The sequence below is a fragment of the Sarcophilus harrisii genome, chromosome 3 (assembly GCF_902635505.1).
Source record: "Sarcophilus harrisii chromosome 3, mSarHar1.11, whole genome shotgun sequence".
NCBI classification, from domain to species: Eukaryota; Metazoa; Chordata; class Mammalia; order Dasyuromorphia; family Dasyuridae; genus Sarcophilus; species Sarcophilus harrisii.
Window position 1 is genome coordinate 604271149 of NC_045428.1, and position 18681 is coordinate 604289829.

The window sequence follows — 18681 nt, forward strand, 5'->3', positions numbered from 1 at the left end:
CCTGGGAAGTAAAGAAAACATCTCAAGCAAAGGCCAGAGGGGCCAGAGAGGAGCTGTGGGGGCTGTGGGGGCCGTGGGGTCACTGGGCCAGAGAGGGGCTGTGGGGGCCGTGGGGGCTGGGGGGTCACTGGGCCAGAGAGGGGCCGTGGGGGGTTGTGGGGTCACCGTCCGGGACCAGGGAGGGGCCGTGGGGTCACTATCCCAGGTGTGAGACAGGACATGGGGCCATGGGGTCACCGTCCCGGGCCAGGGAGGGCAGAGGCCTCTGGGGCCAGTTGAGGGATGGTCAGAGACACCCAGAGGAGGGACGGGGAAGCCAATCACCAGTGGCCGCCGGCAGACGTGGGGGGTGGGGGGGACGGTCAGCGGTAACAGGGGCTGAGAGCGGGGGAGCCCTCCCAGGCCACTGCTCGCGGCTCCGCCCGGGCCACAATGTGCCTCTGGGCCACATGAAGGGCGGCAGAAGCTCCGGGTCCTTTGCCAAGTCCTTCAGGCTCTTAGTCCGCTTCAATCAGCCCTACGATGGCAATGACCTTTGCCCCTTGACTTGGAGATGGGGTCAAGACACCTTCCCAGCTGCCGCCCAAGCTCTGGGGTCCCCTTCCGAGCCCCAGCAGCCCGGAGGCTCCTGCTCAGAGCCCGCCCCGGACTGAGGGGGGGGGGGGCGGAGGGCGGGAGGTAAAAAGGCAAAGCTTCGCTGGGAGGGGCGCGGGGGAGGGGGGGAAGGGCTGTACGGATCCGGTGGGCGCCGTCAAAGGAGGACAAGGTGATTTCAGAGGAGCCAGAGCCAAGGGGGCGGGCCCGGGCGGCCCCATGGGCAAAGCCCCCTCGGAGAAACAACCTCAGGAAGGAGGCCCGGTGGGTCTTCTCCGGACCGGGGCGGCCACCCCCCTCCCGTCGGACCGCCCCCTCCCCCCCCAGATCCAAGTCTTCAGCAGCTCCGCCGGCGAGGGGGGCGAGCATGCTCCTAACCTGGGGGGGAGGGGATGGGGGACCTCCTAACCCTTGCGCCTTCAGGGGACCCAGAGACCTCTGCGCTCACATCTGCTCCCGGACCTCGCTCCCCCACCCCAGTGCCCGGGCCTTCCTCCGCTGGGGTATCAGCCCCGGAGGCAGAGGGGCCGTCTGTGGATCTCCAGCCTTAGCGCTGGGCTCAGCACACAGTAAGTGCTCAATTAATGCGCACCGCCCGAGAACTCAAGGGACCCTCGCAGCTTCCACTTGACTTTTGATTCGCACAGAATGCCCCCCAAAAGGGGCGTTTCCGAACACAGGATAGAGAAGCGCTACAGGATCCCCCCAATCTGTCCCGTACAGCGGGGGTCTCACCCGTCTGTGGTGCAGGACCCTCCCCCACCCCACCCCACCTTCCCGGAGGCCCGTCCGGGCCCCTCCCCCCTCTGAAGTTCCCACCCCCATCAGGGCTAAAGTTCAAAGTCCTGCTCAGCATTCAGAGCCTTTCATGACACTCACACACACACACATCAGGGTCCGCTTACACGAACTCACAACCACACATACAACCACATATATTCCCACATACGACACGCAATCACACTCCCATAACACACACACACACACAAGGACCTCCTGCCCTCCCAGTAGTTTCCAAGCCTCCTCTCCAGCTGCCCCCCACCTTCTCCTGCCTCCCCCCCTCCCACAGTCCCCCTTTTGCAGGAAGCCCCACTGGAGCCAGCCCTGGCCCCCGCCCCACCCCGACTTGCTTCTGAGCGTTTTCTTTCCCTCGGGTGGCCCCACACGGGGCAGACCCACCGCCCGCTCCCACTCGCCATCAGCACCCAGGGCAGGGGCCGCCCCCTCCATGGCCCCTCCACTGTGGAGTCTTCCCCAGGGACTCCCCAACTTGCACCCAACGGCCTCCACAGAACCGAGCCCAAGCCCATTTGGATCTTTATTCAGGTCAGAATACGCAAAGAGCCTCGCCTCAGCGCGCAGGCCGGGCGAGGAGGAACAAGGCCACGTGGCGGCCGGGGCCGGAGCCCCAGCAGCTTGGAGCATACGCTTATACCGGGGTCCTCGGGGCAGGAAGCAACCTCGCCCCCCAAAACGGAGGGCTGGGAGAGGCGAGGGCTCCCCTGTCCCACAAGGCAAGGCACAGTCTTCCCTCCAGGGCCACCTTCGAGCTGCCCCTGGAGCGGTGGTGGGCACGGAACCCCTGCTGGGTTTCTGGAGGGGCTCCCCCAGCTTCCTCACCCCCCTTCTCAGCCACTGCTGCGACTCCCAGATCTCGGGGAGAGAAAAGGCGTCTCCACGGGGTTGGGGGAGGGCCCGGCAGAGCGAGGCGCCGCTCCCTGCGTTCCATGCCCGCCGGGGGCACGTTCGATGCCCACCAGGGGCACGGCCGCGCCTCTCTCGCTGGCCTTCTCTCCTCAGGAATCCGGGGAGATGGGAGGGCAGAGGATGGGAAGGGAGCTCCCAGACCCCCGTCCTGGGAAGGAAGGGAACCGGCTGACACACAAGGGAAGGGGTGGCAGGGGTGGCAATCCCCACACCACAGATTATCTGGCAAAAGAAGGAAAAAAAAGATGAGGGGGAGGGTCCTGTCCTGCTCCGGCCATCTGCCCTCCCCCCTACTCCCACCTCTGGGACTTACTTGGTGTCTGCAGGGGGAGGGGGACCCCCCGGAGCGGGACCGCTGGGAGGCAATGGCGGCTCCCCACTGGGAAGAGAAGAGGCCTGGCTGAGCTCCTTCCCCCCCCTTCTTCCTCTCCTGCCCTTTCCCGGGCCCCCAGGGGAGCCTAGAGGCCCCGGGGGGCCAGCCCGCAGCCCCTCCCCGCCACAGCCGCCTCACCTGTCCTGGCCGGAGGCTCTCAGAGGGTCTCGTGTGTCCCTGAGGGTGGCTGCAGGCCGGCTGGGAGCTGTGGGGAGAGGGGGGCTTCAGGATCTTCAGGGCACCGAGGGCCCAGCCTAGGAACTCAAGGGGGTCCCTGAGGGCCTGCAGACGGCCTCCCCCCCACCCCAGTAAGCAATGGAGACCCAGTCACCTTGGCGGGGGCAGCGCACGCCCTTGGCATCCGTCGGTTCCCGAGGGGCTCTTGCGGCAGCCAGGGGTGGGGGGCCCCTCACCCTGTAAGGGATGGGACAGAAGCCCCCCCTGAGCACAGAGCTCCGAGGGGCGGGGCCAGTGCCCCAAGCGCAGGGGCTCCCACCCTGCCGTGGGGCCTCACCTGTCCGGGGCTGCGCTGACGTGCTGTGCGTCAGGGGAGCCGGGGGGGCCGGGGCGCGAGTCCAAGGAGGCCCTGAGAGGAGCAGAGGGGACCCGCTTCCTGGGCGCTGCAGGCACAAAGGGATCCCCAAGGGCAGGTTACAGGGGGACGTCCAGGACCCAGACACCCCCCGACTCAGCGCCCTCCCCTGTGCCCTGGCGCCCCACAGGCAGGCAGAGAGCCCCAATACCCCGGGGGGGCGGCCCAGGGGATTCTGGGTGGGGAAAGGCAAAAGCTGGAGGACTGAGGCCCCCCATGGTCCCATTGGCTTCCTCCTCTTCCTCCTCCTCCTCCTCCTCCTCTTCATCCTCCTCCTCGCTGTCCGTGCTGCCACCACTCCTGAAGCCAAAGAAGAGCCCAGCAATGACTGTCTGCACCCAGACTCTCGGGGTCAGCCCCCAGGACGGGCAGCTCCCGGGGCCTGCCCTCACTCACCGCACAGTCCGGCCCCGCTGGCTGTCCTGCCAGATGGCTTCCTCCCCGTCCGAGTCCCCCGACCCCAGGCCTTCCTCCTCCTCCTCCTCCTCCTCCTCCTCAAACTGATGCAGCCGCTCCTTGCAGCAGAGCTCGAACAGGCTGGCGTTGGGCTGGGGGCGGCGGGCACAGCTGGGTCTCCCTGGCTCCGCCCCAGGGTAAAGACCCCCGTTTCCTGCCCTCACCCAACTTCTGGAGGCCCCAAGGGACGCCCGGGTGCGCAGGAGGAGAGATATGGGGAGGGGGGTGCTGGGAGAAGGGAGCCGAGGCCCCCAAGAGGGGAGGGTCTGCCCATCCTTCCCCCGTCTCAGGGTCCCCGACCCTCCAGGGAGGGCCGACACTCACGCTCTCGTCGTCTGCACTGAGGGAGAAGGTGATGCTGGCGGTCTTGTCAAAGGGGGCACTGAGGAGAGACCAGAATGGGGTTCAAGAGACTCCATTTCCCCAAGCATACCTGAGGCCTAAAAGGAGCCCAAGGTAGAAGGGAGCACCCATCCCGAAAGCCCCCAGAGGTGGGGGACAAGGAGAGAGCCAACAAGCAGGGAGGAGGGTCAGGCAACAGAAGTGGCTTCCTCCGGGGGGCCCTGGCCCCAGCCCCGGCCCTGGGTGGCTCCTCAGCCCCCCCATCCTTCGTCCTCAGTCCAACCCCCACAAGGGGTCCAGCAAATGGGGGCTCCCTCATCAGGTGTTCCTTGCTGCCCAAATACCCGACAACTCCTGGAGGGGCTCCTTCCTAGGATACCCCGTAGCAGTAGGAGACGGGAGACCCTCAAGAGACACTCACTTCACATTCTCCTCCTGCTCCCCAAATTCTTCGTCGTTGAAACCAAAATGCTCCACGAAGGCCGAGGTCATCTGCTGCATCTGGAAATCCATGAAGGCCTGCGGGCGACAAGACCCTGTTTATGTGGGGGCCCCACCCCCACCCCTCCTCCTCCTCCCAGGCCCCCCAGCTGGCCAGGGGCACACCTGCTGCAGCACGGCCTCCTGGGGGAAGGCGAAACCCTTCAGGCGCTCCTCCTCCTCGTCGCTGGAGCAGTGCAAGTTGTGGGTGCTGACCTGCGCGTGGGAGGGCGACAAAAGGGGAGCGGTCGGGGGCTCGGTCGAAGCCCCCGGGCGGGGACGGGGCCCCCCAGCCGCAGCCTCACCAGGTCCACCGCGTTCTTCTGGTTGGTCTCCGACAGGGGCCCCGACACGAACTTCTCCCACACCTGCTGCTGCTCCCCCAGTAGCTCTGCTCCGCGGAGGGGGAGACAGGACATGTGACACGGCCCTCGGCAGGGCCCGCCCCCACCCCGCGGACGGCACCTCACCTGGGAGCAGCTGGCCCACCAGCGCGGCGTTGGGGCCCTTCTCGGCGCTCCGCACCACGGCGTTGGCGATGCGCGTCAGGTGGCCCATGTATCCCTTCCTCCGGCCTCCCTCCGACCTGGGGAGGGACGGCCCCTCAGCTCAGCCCCGCCCCGAGAGCCCGGACGCGCCGACCCACCCCCAGCCTGGAGCTGGCCCACTCACTGCTCGCGGTCGTTCTCTTCCCAGGCGCCCAAGATCCTCTCCACCAGCCGGCACTTCTGGAGCAGCTACGGGTGGGGGGAGGGGGGCACAGCGAGGGCCCGTCACTCCCGGGAGGGCCAGGATGTGGGCGGACCCCCTCCCCCCAGCACAGGGCCTGGGTATACAAGCCAGAGGGGGAGGGGCAAGGGAGGCACTGAACGCCAGGAAAGGCCGCCGCAAAAACCTCCCTTGTGGAAAAGCTGCAGGTCGGGACCAGTGGGCGCCCACGCCGCGGTCCCAGCCAGGGCCTCCCCCGGAGACCCGGGGCCGCTCACCCCCTCCCTGGGCCCCCACCAGCTCCCCCGGAGACCCGGGGCCGCCATGGCTGCGCGCCCGGGCCGGAGGCACTCACGTGTCTGACGGCGGGGTTGGGACCCGGGGCCTCGGGCCCGTCCTCGCCCCCGGCCGGCGCCGTGCCCAGCACGCTGCTCACCCACGTCTCCACTTGCGAGTGCAGGAAGTTGTTGAAGACGTAGGTGAAGAAGAGGTCCTGGGGGGAGGGGCGGGTGTGGGGCGGGGCGGGCAGCCTGCGCCCCGCCCCGGCCCCGCCCCGCGGTCCCGCCCCCTCACCAGCATGGCGTTCAGCGTGTCCATGCCCAGCAGCTCCCCGGTCAGGGCCGCGTTGTTGGCGCTCAGGGCACTGGCCAAGAGCTTCACCACGTGCAGCCGCGTGTTGCCCAGCGGGGGCTGCAGGCTCCCCCAGGTGGTGCGCAGGGTCTCCTGCTAAAGGCGGGGAGACGGGAGGACCCTTGGGCCGGGGCCGCGGCTCCCCGGCTGGCGCCCCCCTCCCCCCGCCCCGGGTCCTGCGCGTCAGGTGGCGGGCCGGAGGCCCCGAGGCTCGCGGCGCTGGCTCCCGTCCGGGTAAGCACTGAGGTCCCTTCCAACTCTGAAATTCTGTGATTCTAATCATAGATCATAGAATGTTAGAGCCAGAGAGGACCTTGCAGAGAGTCGGACTCGGCCCCACCTGCGGGGAGGAAGGAGCGCCCCGGCCGCCGCGCCGCCCTCCCCGCCCCCCGCCCGGACCCCGGCCCGTGGCTCACTGTGGGGGGCTCCAGCAGCAGCCGGTGGAAGTGGGCGAGCCACTGCCTCAGGGCCCTCAGCGTCCCCAGGTTGGCCTGGCCGCGCGGGGGGCTCTCGGGGCCCCCGGGGGGCGCCAGCTCCAGCTGACCGTCCGCGCCGAAGCCGCCCGCGTCCGCCCTGCGGGGGGGGGGGGAGGGGGGGGCAAGGAGAGAGCCCGTGAGCCCCCGCCGAGGCCCTAGGGGGCGCCGGCCCCGCCCCGCCCCCGCCCCGCCCCCACCTGGGCCTGCGAGGTTCCAGCAGGGTCAGGATGACCTGGATGCCGCTGACGATCACGGACTCGTTCTGGTCGCTCCCGAACATGTTGCCGAGGAGCCGCTCGATGGTCTCCTGCCTGCGTGGGGGCAGGGAGGCGCTGAGGGCTGGCGGGAAGGCCGGGGCCAGCAGGGAGAGGGGGAGCCCCCCGGCCCCCGGCCACTCACTTCTCCAGCGTGGCCAGCAGCCGCTCGGGCTCGGCGGGGTCGCGGGTGGGAAGCATCTGCTCGCGGCTCAGGCGCACGATGTCGCACAAAGACTGCGCCGCGTTGGAGTGTTGCTGGGAGCGAGAGGGGGCCGGGTGAGGCCCCGCCCCGCCCCGCCCCCAGCTGCCCTGCCCCGCCCCCAGCTGCCCCGCCCCGCAGGACACTCACGCCCTCATCCCGGTCCGGGTGGATCATGTCGATCAGACGCTCCACGATCTTCTCCTGGTTCAGCCACTTGGAAAGAGCAGAGCCCGGTGACCCGGTGACCCCCCCCCCCCCAAGGCCGCTTCCCAACATTAAACCGCAGTCAAAGGAAGCTGGGGCCCCAGCCCCGCCGACCATCTCCCGCAGAAGCCGCCTTATACCAGACAAGCTGGGGGCCGGACTCCCGGCCACTACAGAATCTGGATCCTCCTCCTGGTCTCAAACCTGGCCTCTACCACTTGTGTGTGACCTCTGAACTCTGAGTCCTAACCTTCCTTACTAAAAGCACCTTGATCCCATAACCCCATGGTCCTTCTCCCTTCCAATGATGAGAATGGAAGAAGGGGAACGGGGGATGGGGTGGGACGAGTTGAGCAAAAGCTTCCTGGAGCTGGTGGTCTGACTGGCCGGAGCCCGAGAGCAGCCACAGGATGCAGAGGCTGGAGCCGCTCTCATGAGAGGAGCTCCAGAGGGCAGCGAGAGAGCCTCGAACTACACTGACCAGGCCCGATGGGCCCCAATGACCTCAGGGAGGCCCTGGAAGCCAAAAGGATGTGGCCGGGAAGGGCCAAAGCTGTGGGTCAAGCACAGAACCCGGGGCCAAAGCAACCCCTGCCCCAGCAGGGCCCAGTCACGTGGGGAAGCCCCTCTACTCAAAACTCCTGGGAGGCGAGTAAGGCCCCAAGGCCGAAGAAGAGAACGGGGGCCTGTGGCTGGCCAGAGCGTGAAGGGCGCTCCCGTGCAGCCACAAGGCTCAGGGGCTTCCTTGGCCTGAGGCTGGCCCAGATCTGGGCAACAGCCTTCAGCGGAACAAGTGGGGGTCCCCGCAGACCTTCACAGCCCACGACAATGACAGCAGTCAACTAAGGCCTACAGAAAAGTTCCAAGGGTCCCACTTGGATGGGAAAAGCTTGACAAATGCTTCAGGGGAAGACAATCTGGGGGGCCAAGGGGGCTCCTCAGTGCCCCAAGCCACCGACCCGAGGAGAGCCTCTGAGTCACAGGATCGCTAAGGGAAGGAGGCAGTGCTGGGCCTCCAGCATGGGAAGGCTTCCCAAGCCCTCCCACCCTGCCCAGCACACTCCAGGGAAGAGCCACCCCCAACTACAACTTCGATAGAGTCCCAAGCCGCCTGTGGCTCGCAGAGCTGGAGGGGAGACCAGGGGCTCCACTACAGGTGGGGGGGGGTGGGGCTGCTGACCTGTGTGGAGCAGGGATGTCCTGAATGCTAAGGAAAGAGGGCAGGGGAATAAAGGGGAAGGGAGAGGGGGAGGGGAGAAGAGGAAAAGAGGGGGCAGCTCACATTAAAGACCTCCTGCCTCAGCGGTGGCTGCTCCACACAGGTCAGCAGCCTCAGCAGCAGGTCCATGATAGCTGAGGTCCCGATGTGATGGAGTAACAGGGAGACAAAGTCAGCCTTCTTCCGCAGAAAGGACACGATCTGAAAAGAAGCAGAGAGTGGACGGGGAAGACCATCAGCTCCCCCGCTGCTGGGTCGGTCTCCCTCCGCCTGCCGCCTCCAGAGACCCTGTCTGCTGCCTCTAAGAGCCCCCTCCCTGAGTCACTGGCACGGCCCCCGCACCCCGCCTGCCTGGGTCCCCGGGCCCAGAACCCACCGCCCCTCGTTCTAGGAAAGCCAGGTTCAGGGGCAAGCCCTCCGGGGACCAACCTGGTCTGTCTTTCGGTTAATCAGGATCCCCATGACTTTGCTAAAGAAACTGGCCAGCAGGGGGTTCAGGGGGTCCCTGTTCTGGAGGAAGCCATAGAGGCGGCCCAGAAGAGCCTCATCTTCCCCAAGGGCATCGTTGATCTGGGGGACGTCCGAGGTCAGGATCTCACAGGACACGCTGGGGTACCTGGAGGAAGGAGGGGACATCACTAGCCACCTCCCAAAGGACCCGACCAGAGTGCGAGCCCCTTTGGACTTCGGCCGTCAACTTCCTAAGGCTCTCGAGCGAATCCCGGACGAATTAAGGCGAGTAAGCGTGACCCCCCCTCCTCCCCACCGTGGGGGCTCCTCCTCCAACACAAGGGTAGGTTCTCAGGAACAGCACAGACAGGAACGGGCAGCAAATACGAGAGCAGAGTGGGAGAAGGGCCAGCCCTCGCACCCAGGCCCTGCCTCCGGGGCCTGGGGGAGGGTGGGCAGGGCCCGCTCACTTGTAGCGCAGCCGCTCGTCGCCCAGGGCCGGGGGCTCCTGGGTGACCCAGTCCACGAGGGCCTGCAGGTGGGCCGGCCTCAGCAGGAAGTCCAGCAGCTTGGGGTGCAGCACCTTGCACTCCTGCAGCACGTCCTCCTCGTCCAGGAGCTCGGGCAGGGCCAGGTCCTCCCTCTGCAGCAGCGTGTCGATGTGCGAGCTGGTGTGCAGGTCAAACTTCCAGAACATGGCGCCCTGCGGAGAGGGGCCCACAGGGCTTGGAGCAGGCGCCCCGCCGAGGGCCGGAGTCTCCGGAGGGGGAAGCTCGCTCACCACGCCCCGCCTCCAGGCCCCGGGGGCTCCCTCTGAGCCAGCACAAAGGGGAACTTTCACAAAGCAGGCCCCGCACAGGGGGGTCTCCTGAAAACACTGGCGGGGAAGGAGGGGCTTAAGCTACAGGGCCCAGAGAACCCCAGCCCGCCCGGCCGGAAAGGCCCCGCCCCCGCTCCCGGACCCTGGAAGCTCTCAGGCCCTTCCACTGGGGCTGCTCAGGAGGTCTGAGTTAGGCCCCGGGGTTTTCTGCGTGTGGAACTGAGAATGCCCCGGGTTCAAATCCCGATCCCCAGCAAACAGCCCGGGTTTCCGGGCATCCGCCTCCAATCCCCGACCCGCCGTCAGAGAAAGGAGGGGCTTCCCATCAGGCCGCTGGCACCAGAAATGCCCGTCACTGCGGATGAGGCCCCCCCCAGCCAGCTCAGCGGGGACAAAAGGAGCCTGCGGGCCGGGGCGGCCTGGGGCCAAGCCCGGAGACTCTCCTCCCCCTCCGGCCGGAAGCTGCCCCGCTGCAGACACCCCAGAGATGGGGCCGGACTCCGGCCGAGCGGGTGCGGGGGGGGGGGGGGGCGCTTCTCAGCTACAGCCCGGCCCTTTGCCCTCGCGGTATCAGCCCCTGGTCCCGCTCGCTAACGCGCCCCCAAAGGGGTGCCCCGGTGCAGCCTCAAACTCCGCCCCACCCTCAGGGCCGGACGAGCGGGCGGCGGCTCCCCCCGGGACTGACCCCTCCCTTCCGTAGCTTCCAGGGCCCACAATGGGACCTCTGCCCCACGCAGTGATCCTCACGGGAGGGGCTGTACCTCGCCCCGCCCCCGGCACAGATCCTCGAGGGGGAGGGGGGCAAACGGGTCCCACAGGGGGAGGGGACCCGAGGGTCCGAATCCCCCAGACTCCCCCGCCGTCCCCGGGGATCAGATGGAAGTTTCTCGATCGGATCTCCTGCCGGGGGGGGGCCCCTGCCCGGGCCAGCCCCGCGGGGCCTCAATCTCCCCCCTCCGCGCAAGGGAGGGGCGGGGGGTCACTGACCTGGGCGCGCGAGCGGCGGCTGCTTCAGCCTCGGGCACATCGGGGCGCGCGCCGCGAGGAGGGGGCGGGGTGGGGCGGGGTTGCGGGCGCGCGCTCCCCGGCCCGCGCAGGCGCTCTAAACGGCCGCGCGTGGGGGGGCCGCGCAGCGGGGGAGGGGACCCGTGGCGGTTTTTCTCTCCCCCTCCTCCTTTTCTTCCTCTCGCGGGTGCGGGAGCCTCAGGGCCGGGGCCGAGTCAGGGCGAGCCGAGACTGCGGCGGCTGCTCCGCTCTCGCTCCTGCGTCCACTTCGACCGCCCCTACGTCCGCGTCTGCGGCCTCTGCAGGGAAAGCTCGAGCACAGAGCTGAGACGGCAGCAAAATGGCTGGCGCGCAGGCGCGCCAGAGGAACCGCAGAGAGGGCGGGAGCTGGCGCGCAGGCGCCCTGGAGCTAGGCAGGGGGAGGGGATCTCACGCAGACGCTCTAAAAAAGCTCCGCGGCCCGGGGGAATAGACTCAGGCGCAGGCGCAGAGTGGGGGGGAGGGAAGAAAGAATAGCTGCGGAGCCCCGCGCTGCATTAAAAAACCCTGAGGGTAACGCCCCTCTGCTCCGGTCCCTCCCGCTCCCGCCCCCCCCCCCCCCCCCCCCCCCCCCCCCCCCGGGAGGCCGCAAGCAAGGCGGGCCGAGTCTGCTCCTCTTCCTTCGAGGTTTCGTGCCGTTTGTGTGCTCTGGATCCCAGCAGCGTCCGCCTGCCCGCCGACCCACCCGCCCGTCTGCTGCAGTCCGCCCGCTCCTCCTCCTCAACCCCCCCCCCCACTCCCACAATCCCCCGTGGCGAGGACCAGAGAGCTTAGCGCAATGCGGCGCAGCCCACCCCTCGCAGCCCACAGACCCCGTGCGCATGCGCGCCCAGCAGGCGTTCTCCAGCCGCTCAGCAACTGGACTTGCGCGCCGCAAAGGCGGGGCCCCCCCCACCGCCCCGGGGTGTTAGGGGGGAGGGCGGTTTAAAACACCGAGCTCCATCGCTGCGCAGGCGCCCTACAGCCACGTCCCCCTCCCTCCCTCCGACACCCCCACCTTCTGGGGAAGCGGAAGGCGTGCGTCAGGTTCCCACGCCCGGGGCGCTCTCCCAATCTGCCGTCCGGCCCCGCCTTCCCCTCCTGCTCCTGCTCCTATAAGACTGCCGGAATGATCCCCCCTGTTCCTCACCCCGGGGGGCGCACCCCCGGGCCCCGCACGGCCCGCACACAGAGGCGACACTCGGGCACAGGGGAAACACCTTTATTGCCAAAGCAGAGCCCGGAAGGGGGTGGGCACGCACAGCAAGGGGGGGAGCAGGGGGTCCGCAGGGGGCTTCTCGACGCCCCGGGCCGGCGCCCAGGCCGCCTCGGCCCCCGCCGCGGGCTCGGCCGGCAGGCTGCGGGAGAGGAGTGGCGGCCGGGCCGGGGCTCCAGCGCTGGGGGTCCCTCCCCGGCGTTCAGCGGTCCATGCTGTCGTCCGTGGGGGACGAGAAGCAGACCTGGAGCAGCTTTTCACAGAATTCCAGCTCCTCCTGGCAGGAAGGGGGGGAAGGCCTGAGGGGCGCCGGGGGCCTGAGCACCCCCTCCTCCCTGAGTGGCCCAGGGGGCCCTCTGTACCTCCCAGGGAGTCCTTGTACACTGGGGGGGGGCGGGCACCATAATCACCCCAGGGGCCCTTCTACACTTGGGGGGGGTCTCTACACCCCCCCACAGGGGCCCTTATAAACTTCCCAGGTAGAGCCCTCTACACTCCTGGGGGGGGGGGGCTCTACAACCCCCCACAGGGGCCCTTCTATACTGGGGGGGTTAAGGGGGGGGTCCTCCACTCCCAGGGGCCTTGTACACTCCCCAGGGGGAGCCCTCTTCCACCCCCCAAAGTCTCATGCAGCACCTTGCCTTGGCTCCCCACCTGAGGCCGGGGCACCTCGGCTGGGAGGCCCCTTAGGGCAGAAGTTCCTGAGCCTCTAAGCTAGAACCCTAGGGCTGCATGCTAGGTCCGGCCCCTCCCCCAGGAGACCAGCCCAGAGCCTGGCAGGGCCAGCTGGGCCCCGGGGTCTCCCAGGAGCAGCCCCCGGTACCTGGTACTCCTCATGCTGCTGCAGCAGCTGACACCGATGGCGCAGAAGCTCCTCGAGCCCCAGTTCAGGCTCCCGACATTCCCGGATCCCTTGGGGAAAATCTGTCACCAGCCTGGGGAGGGGGAGGCAAGGAAGTCACCCCCGCTTCCTGCCATGGGTCGGCCCCCTCAGCCCTGGGGAGTCCTGCCGGACCCCCGGCCCAGGCCCCCCCCACCCCGGCCCCAGACCCTGCCCGAGACTCCTCTCACCCACAAAGCGCCCCCAGCACGTGCTCGTGGAAGGGGCTGTGCTCTGTGCGAATCAGAGCCACCAACTGCTGGACCATCCCCATGGAGCACAGGGTGCCTAAGGACGGAGGGGAGGCGGTCAAAGCCAGGCGTTCCCAGCCTGCCCCGGGCTGGCGGGCAGGTGCCCCTAGAGCGGCCCCCGAGCCCACCCGCCCGCCCTCCGCCAGGGGCCCCGCCTGGCAGTCCACCCGCCCCCCCACGGCTCCCCACCACAAGCCGCCTGGTCCTGCTTTGGCTTCCCGCCTCCCCCGCACCTCCCCCTTTGCCTCCCCCAGCCCCCCGCCCGCCCCCCACCTTTGTGCTCAGGATGGCCCACCAGCAGGTTCTGCAGGAGGAAGGCCGACTTCACCTTCAGCTTCACCACATCCCTCTGCATGGCCCGCATGAGCACCGAAAAGCCGTCCAGGCGAAGGAACTGGAGCAGGCCGGCCTCCTGCTCCCGGACCAGGCCTGGGGGTGGCAACAAAAGGTCAGGAGCTCCCAGTGCCCCGGGGGCGCCGGCGCCCAGAGCAGGGCCTGCCGAAACACCCGCTTCCTCAGTCCGGAAGCGCTGGGAAGCACCTACTGTGTGCTGGGCACTGGGCAGAGGCCGGGGAGCGCAGCGGGGGCCCGGCTGGGTCCCTGAGGAGGGGTGGGGAGAGCCGGGAGGCGGCTCGGAAGGCCAAGCCCCCCGTTAGGTCACAGAGACCACAAGGTGCTCATGAGGGGTGCCATGGTCATCCCGCCAGTGGCTGGATGGGGAATGGGGTGGGAGGCAGGTAAATAGACCTCCTGGGCGCGCCCAGAGACACCAGCCTAGAGCTGGGGGGCTGCCCCAGGGGCCTGTCAGAAAGGCAGGGGGCGGGGGGGGGGGGCACGCATAGGCTGGGCCCCTGGGGAGGTGGGGCACCCTCTCTTGGACAGATGGACAGTTCCTGCTCAAGGAAAATCCACGTTACCCAAGTGTGACTTTCTTCTGAGAGAAATCCCTGTCCCAAACACCCAGAGGTGGGGGTCCCATCTCGAGGCTGGGCCCTGCCTGTTCCACCCCCCTGGCCAGGCATTTCCCAACCTCCCACCCCCCTCCAAGTGGGGAGGGGAGGAGACGGAGTATCTGCCCCCCAAGGCCGGCCCTCCTTCTCTGTCCCCAGCCCCCTCCTCCAGGGGCTTCACAGGTGGCTCATGGGGCTCAGTGCCTGCTCAGCCCAAGGACTCTGAAAGGCCGCTGGCCGTGGGGACAGGCAGAGGCTGGGCACAGACACGAGATCCTCGGGGTCTCAGGAGTTGGTAGGGAGGGCGGCGGTCAGGGAGAGAGCACCCAAGGACAGAGAAGAGGCCGCTGGCCGGGGCTACTGGGAGGTCAGAGGCCGGACCGTTGAGCCGCTGGCGAAAGCATGGTCACAAAGGGCGGGGGATCTGAGCTCTGGGGCAGCACCCAGGGGCGTCCGGGGCGGCGGGTCTCCCCTCCCCCAAAGGCCCTCTTGGGTCCTTCCCAGCGCACTCACAGGAAATGGCGTAGAGGGCCTTCACTCGCACCGTGTCGCAGGGGTCCCGGTCGAGCAGGCGCAGGAGCTTCCGTAGGGCACCCAGGCCCAGCACCTGTTCCTGGATGGCAGCCACGTTCTGGCTGCACGTGCCAATGAGGTGGGCCGCCCTCCACCGAAGGCCTTCTGCCCCTGCCTCCAGGTAGCGGCCCACTAGCAGGTGCATCCCAGACAGCTGGCAGAAGTCTGGACCGAGCCAAGAGAAAAGAAGGGTGGGGGGTTAGCCCCGCCTGCTGGGGGTCTCCAATCCCAGCTCGGTTTTCTGGGTCTGTTATAGCTCTTCTCCGCTTCGCTCCTTTGGCCACGGCTCCGGTGAGGGACGTTGACGTCTCCGGGGACGCACAGGGCCAGGACGGGGTCCTCTGCCACTAGCCTCTGTGGGAGGCCCTGCCCAGACCGTCACCCGGGCTGCCAGAAGCTGGCGTTTGTCACGGCCGTGCGGCCAGTCAGGTAGCGCCGAGGTCCCCCGCTGCAGCCTTTAGAAGGCCTATAGAAAATCTCCCAGGAGCCTGCTGCAGTGGGGTCGGGCCCCCGCCCCGGGCTGGGGCATCCTTCTCCTGTTGGCCGCCCTATCCCATCCGTCCCCGGGGTGAGCCTCGTGAATCTCTCCAACCGGACCGAGGCAGGGAGCCCGGAGAGCCCCAGGCTGCCTGACCCCCCACCCGAGAGCAGTCTCTGGGAATCCCCAGCCTTCGGGCGCAGCCCAGCTCCCACAGAGGACCAAATCGGCCTCAGGGCGGGCAGAACACCCGCGGGCACCGGACCCATCCCCACCTGCTCACACATGGGCTAGGAAGGAGGGCAGCAGGGTCACCTGCAGCGTTGTCCATGTTCTCGCACAGGTCCGCCAGCAGCTCCAGAGCCCCCTCGCGCTCCTGCTGGTCAGCCATCAGCTCGGCCTCCCCCGCGGCCGAGGGCGTCGGGAGCCCCAGAGCATGAAGACAGCTTTTCATCTGTTCCACCTCTTCCCGGGGGCCGCGGAACGCTGCCGACATGGCCTCCTGCAGCCACTGACGCCGCTGGGGGGGACAAGGTGGGAGTCAGGGGGCTTCCTCCTGCGGCTCCCAGCCCCCCTCCCCGGCGTCCCATCCCCAGGCTCCCCTCTCCTGGGCCGGCCCCCAAGGCTCACCTCCTCCGTCATGGGCTCGGGCGGGGGCTCGGGGTCGGCGGGGCAAGCTGTCACTGCCATGTGCAGGAGGCCTTGGAGGCTGTGGGGGTGCCCGGGATTCCCTATGGAAGCCGACGTGCTGGCCTGCTCAGGGGCCGGAGGCAGGGCCAGGGGGAGGCGGTTACCTCCGGAGCCCGGGTCCGCCATCGGGGATGCTGGCGTGGGGGTGTGGCTGGGGAGATGTCCCGGAAGGAGCTGATCCGTGTCGTGGGAGATCTGCAAAGAGGAGGGCACGGGGGGGGGGGGGAAGACGGGCTGTGGAAGGGCTGGGCTCCGGGACGCCATGCTCCCGCCCCGGGGTGGGGGCCTGCCCCAGCCCCTACCTGGCTTCAAGGGGCAAAGCTTTCTCCCTTCTGCGGGCCCCTCCCCCGTCTCCATGGTAACACATCCCCTCTCACCCCACCCTCGCCTCCACCCACAGGGAGCCATTCCTTCTTTCTAAAACCCGGCCCTTCCCACCCATGACAGTCCCCGCCGCAGCTCATCCTTCTCCCGTCTCCATGGTGACCCGGCCCTGCCCCGTCTCCAGCGCAGGCTTTCGCACCATTCCCGAGCTTCTCGGGAAGCCCCCATCCCTCCAACGGCCCCCTCCTCTTTTTAGGCCAAACCAGGACTCCTCCCTCCTTAGCAACAAGCACCGCCTTCCATAGCAACCGCGCCTCTGCCCCTCGCTCCGAGACACTCGCCCTCCGGAATCCCCGCGGGTCTCTGCAGCGGGCCTCGTCCCCTCGGCCTCCCCCAGGGCGTGCCCCCCCCCTCACCTCCCAGACCTCCGACCCGCCCCCCCCCCACCTCCAGCAATAGGCCCCATCTTTCCGGAAAACGTCAGGCCTCCCCGAAACCCCTTTCGCCTCAGCGCCCCGACTTCCGGCGGGGCCAAGACGCCGAGGGGCCCAGCAGGAGAGAACCTTTGCGCCCCCTTTCTCTCCCCCCTCCCCCCCGGCCCCCCGCCCTCTCCAGGATCCGGGACCCCCCCTCCGAACCCAAACCCTGTCCCCGCCGACCCCTTCCGGACTAGCCTTCCCTCAGGGCCCGCCCCTCGGCCTGCCTCGGTCCAATCCCTCACCCTCGGGCCTGCCGCCTCACTGCGCAGTCGCAGAATGTCCTTTTTCTCGCCGCCGGCGCCTCTGTCACTGGGGTTCGGGACTTGATTCTCCCCCTTCCCTCGGCCCCGGGATGGAAGGGGCAGCCCAAGGTTCCCCTTCCTCCCCAAGGCCTCTCGGGAAAACCTCCCGTGTCTGCCCTGGGGTGCGCACGTCCCGGGGTGCATTCGCCCAGCGACGGCCCTCTGGCAACTCACCGGCCCCTAAGCGAAGCAGCTGGAGCACCTGGCCGCCATCTGCCCAGCCTTGCTTCCCTCCCCCCCTCCTTCACCCTTTCAGCACGAGCCCCCGGTGCGGGCGGGGCTGGGGGAGGGGAGATGCTAAATCACGCGGGAGGGGGGAGGGGAACCAGCCTGTAATCCCCGTGGGCTCGGAGCTCCCCCGCACCGCTCTGCCGGGCGCCACGCAAGCCCTGGGGTCCCCGCCCTCAAGGAACTTACCGTCTAAAGGGGGAAATCTCAGGCAAACAAACCCATACAAAGCAAGCCGCGCACGGGATAGATAGGAAAGGGGGCTAAGGCTTCCCGTAGAAAGCGGGGTTGGAGGGGGTGGAGCCAGAGCAGAGCTGTCCACTCGCGGGGGCGGCAGGAAAGAATGCTGGGAGCTCCGACGCGGGGCGTCGTGCGGGCCGAGCAGCCGCGCGGCCCGGAGCGCGGGGTGGGGGCGCGCAGCGCAGCCGCGAGGGCGGGCGCGAGGCCGGCGGCCAGGGGCAGGGCCGTGGGGGGCGGCCGGAGGCAGGGCCGGGAGGCGGCCGGAGGCAGGGCCGTGGGGGAGGGCCGGAGGCAGGGCCGGGGAGGGGCCGGAGGCAGGGCCGTGGGGGGGCGGCCGGAGAGCAGGGGCCGTGGGGGGCCCGGAGGCAGGGCCGTGGGGGGGGGAAGGGCCGGGGGAGGCCGCCCGCCCGCCCGGGGGCTCGCCGGCACCAAGTCCGGAGCGGACCTTCGGGACTTCCGAGGGAAGGCAGCAGAAGGAAGGGCTGAGGCACACAACTGGCAGCCCCGCCACCGGAACGGCCCCGACCCAGCCACACGGTGGCGCTGACGCGCCGCTCTCCGCCTTCTGCCGCCTTTCCCTAACTCTGCCTCTGTCCCAGAGTTCTCCGCCCCGCCCGCCCCGCAGGGCTTGTCGGCGGGCCCAGGGACAGCCCAGGCTTGGGCTTTTTCAGAAAGGAGACCTGAGCCGGCGCCCGCCTTCCTGGCAAAGGATGCTGAAAGCGCGGAGTAGAAGCCCGTCCAAAAGCGCTTGCGGAGCGCCTCCTAGGGGCCAGGCGGTACAAGACAGCGCAAAGGGGGCCCCCGTACACGTCCCCCGGACGGGCAGCCTCCCGGCAGCTGTCAGGGGCGCGTCGTGGGGGCCTTTGGTGTCCCTCTGTCTTCTCTAAATGGGAGAACGGCTTCTGGCAAAAAGCGCTTCTGGTTTGGGGGAAGCCGTAACCCTGACAGCAGCCAGGGGAGTCAAGTGCAAGAAGGCTGAGAGAAAGGGGGGTGATGAGCTGTCGGAGGAGATGGGCTGGCTGGGACCCCCGGGGGTTAGCCTTGGCCCAGAGCCCGGCCACCTCATCGTGGGAGGAGGGGGAAGGAGGAGAGAGGGGCAGAGAGCACCGAGGGAAGGGAGGAGCAAGAAGGGAGAAGGAGGCTTCACGGCGAATGGCTGCTTTCTTCTGTCCTTGCTGCTCCATCTGCCTCCCCCCTCGTTATCTCTCCGTCTCTGCACCCAGCTCTGTCCTCATCTCTGTCTATCCTTCTGAGCCCGTACCTCTGCCGACCTGGGTCTCCCTCCTCCTCTTCCCTTGGTCCTTCTCCCTGCCTCTCAACATCTCTCTGAGTCCCTCAAATCTGCCCCTTCTCTCCCCTCTCCTTCGGCCGCTCTCGTCCTGTCTCAGCTTTACTGCTTCAATAGCCTCCCAATCCATCTTCCGGCATCCAGCCCCTCCTTCTCTTGCCCATCTGCCACACTGCTGACAGTGACGAGCGCACCTGTTGTCATGTCACTTCCCTCCTCCAGAACCTCCAGTAGCTCCCTATTGGCTGT

General features: G+C 68.4%; 2 protein-coding genes across 8 annotated transcripts; both read right to left on the bottom strand.

The window, feature by feature from the left end:
• Positions 1-1899: 1899 nt before the first annotated feature.
• On the bottom strand, positions 1900-11095 carry PPP6R1 (protein phosphatase 6 regulatory subunit 1). Of its 3 annotated transcripts, none has more exons than XM_031963510.1 (23): positions 10498-11095; positions 9161-9393; positions 8670-8856; positions 8304-8441; positions 6965-7030; positions 6758-6870; positions 6556-6669; positions 6299-6455; positions 5826-5975; positions 5608-5745; positions 5217-5281; positions 5015-5130; positions 4850-4935; positions 4671-4760; positions 4486-4583; positions 4047-4104; positions 3663-3814; positions 3418-3566; positions 3189-3294; positions 3006-3088; positions 2813-2879; positions 2615-2680; positions 1900-2523 (listed from the first exon to the last, which is right to left on the bottom strand). In XM_031963510.1, exons 2-23 carry the CDS (start codon positions 9385-9387, stop codon positions 2520-2522), a joined length of 2430 nt encoding a protein of 809 aa, XP_031819370.1. In that variant the 5' UTR covers positions 9388-9393; positions 10498-11095; the 3' UTR covers positions 1900-2519. The 3 variants fall into 3 exon arrangements, with proteins under 3 accessions (XP_031819370.1, XP_031819368.1, XP_031819369.1); XM_031963508.1 differs by having other exon boundaries at positions 5826-5978; XM_031963509.1 differs by lacking the exon at positions 10498-11095 and adding an exon at positions 10272-10491 and having other exon boundaries at positions 5826-5978.
• A 763-nt stretch (positions 11096-11858) lies between these two features.
• HSPBP1 (HSPA (Hsp70) binding protein 1) lies at positions 11859-17321 on the bottom strand. 5 transcript variants are annotated; one of them, XM_031963511.1, is made up of 8 exons: positions 17094-17321; positions 15512-15766; positions 15197-15401; positions 14344-14568; positions 13154-13309; positions 12821-12917; positions 12573-12684; positions 11859-12026 (listed from the first exon to the last, which is right to left on the bottom strand). In XM_031963511.1, the coding sequence occupies exons 2-8, from the start codon at positions 15695-15697 to the stop codon at positions 11952-11954; spliced, it is 1056 nt and encodes a 351-aa protein (XP_031819371.1). In that variant the 5' UTR covers positions 15698-15766; positions 17094-17321; the 3' UTR covers positions 11859-11951. The 5 variants fall into 5 exon arrangements, with proteins under 5 accessions (XP_031819371.1, XP_031819375.1, XP_031819372.1 ...); XM_031963515.1 differs by lacking the exon at positions 17094-17321 and adding an exon at positions 16851-17087; XM_031963512.1 differs by lacking the exon at positions 17094-17321 and adding an exon at positions 16617-16702.
• Positions 17322-18681: the final 1360 nt, after the last annotated feature.

Bases quoted from the DNA above. Each gene is read 5' to 3' on its own strand.
- PPP6R1 (XM_031963508.1), bottom strand. From the start codon at position 9,387: ATGTTCTGGAAGTTTGACCTGCACACCAGCTCGCACATCGACACGCTG. The intron at 4,936-5,014 runs GTGAGGTGCCGT...TCCGCGGAGCAG, and splicing joins GGTGGGCCAGCTGCTCCCAG to AGCTACTGGGGGAGCAGCAG. The intron at 4,584-4,670 runs GTGTGCCCCTGG...TGTCGCCCGCAG, and splicing joins AGGAGGCCGTGCTGCAGCAG to GCCTTCATGGATTTCCAGAT.
- HSPBP1 (XM_031963511.1), bottom strand. From the start codon at position 15,697: ATGGCGGACCCGGGCTCCGGAGGTAACCGCCTCCCCCTGGCCCTGCCT. The intron at 12,918-13,153 runs GTGGGGGGCGGG...CTCCGTCCTTAG, and splicing joins GGGCCATCCTGAGCACAAAG to GCACCCTGTGCTCCATGGGG. The intron at 12,685-12,820 runs GTGAGAGGAGTC...CCCCCTCCCCAG, and splicing joins GTGCTGGGGGCGCTTTGTGG to GCTGGTGACAGATTTTCCCC.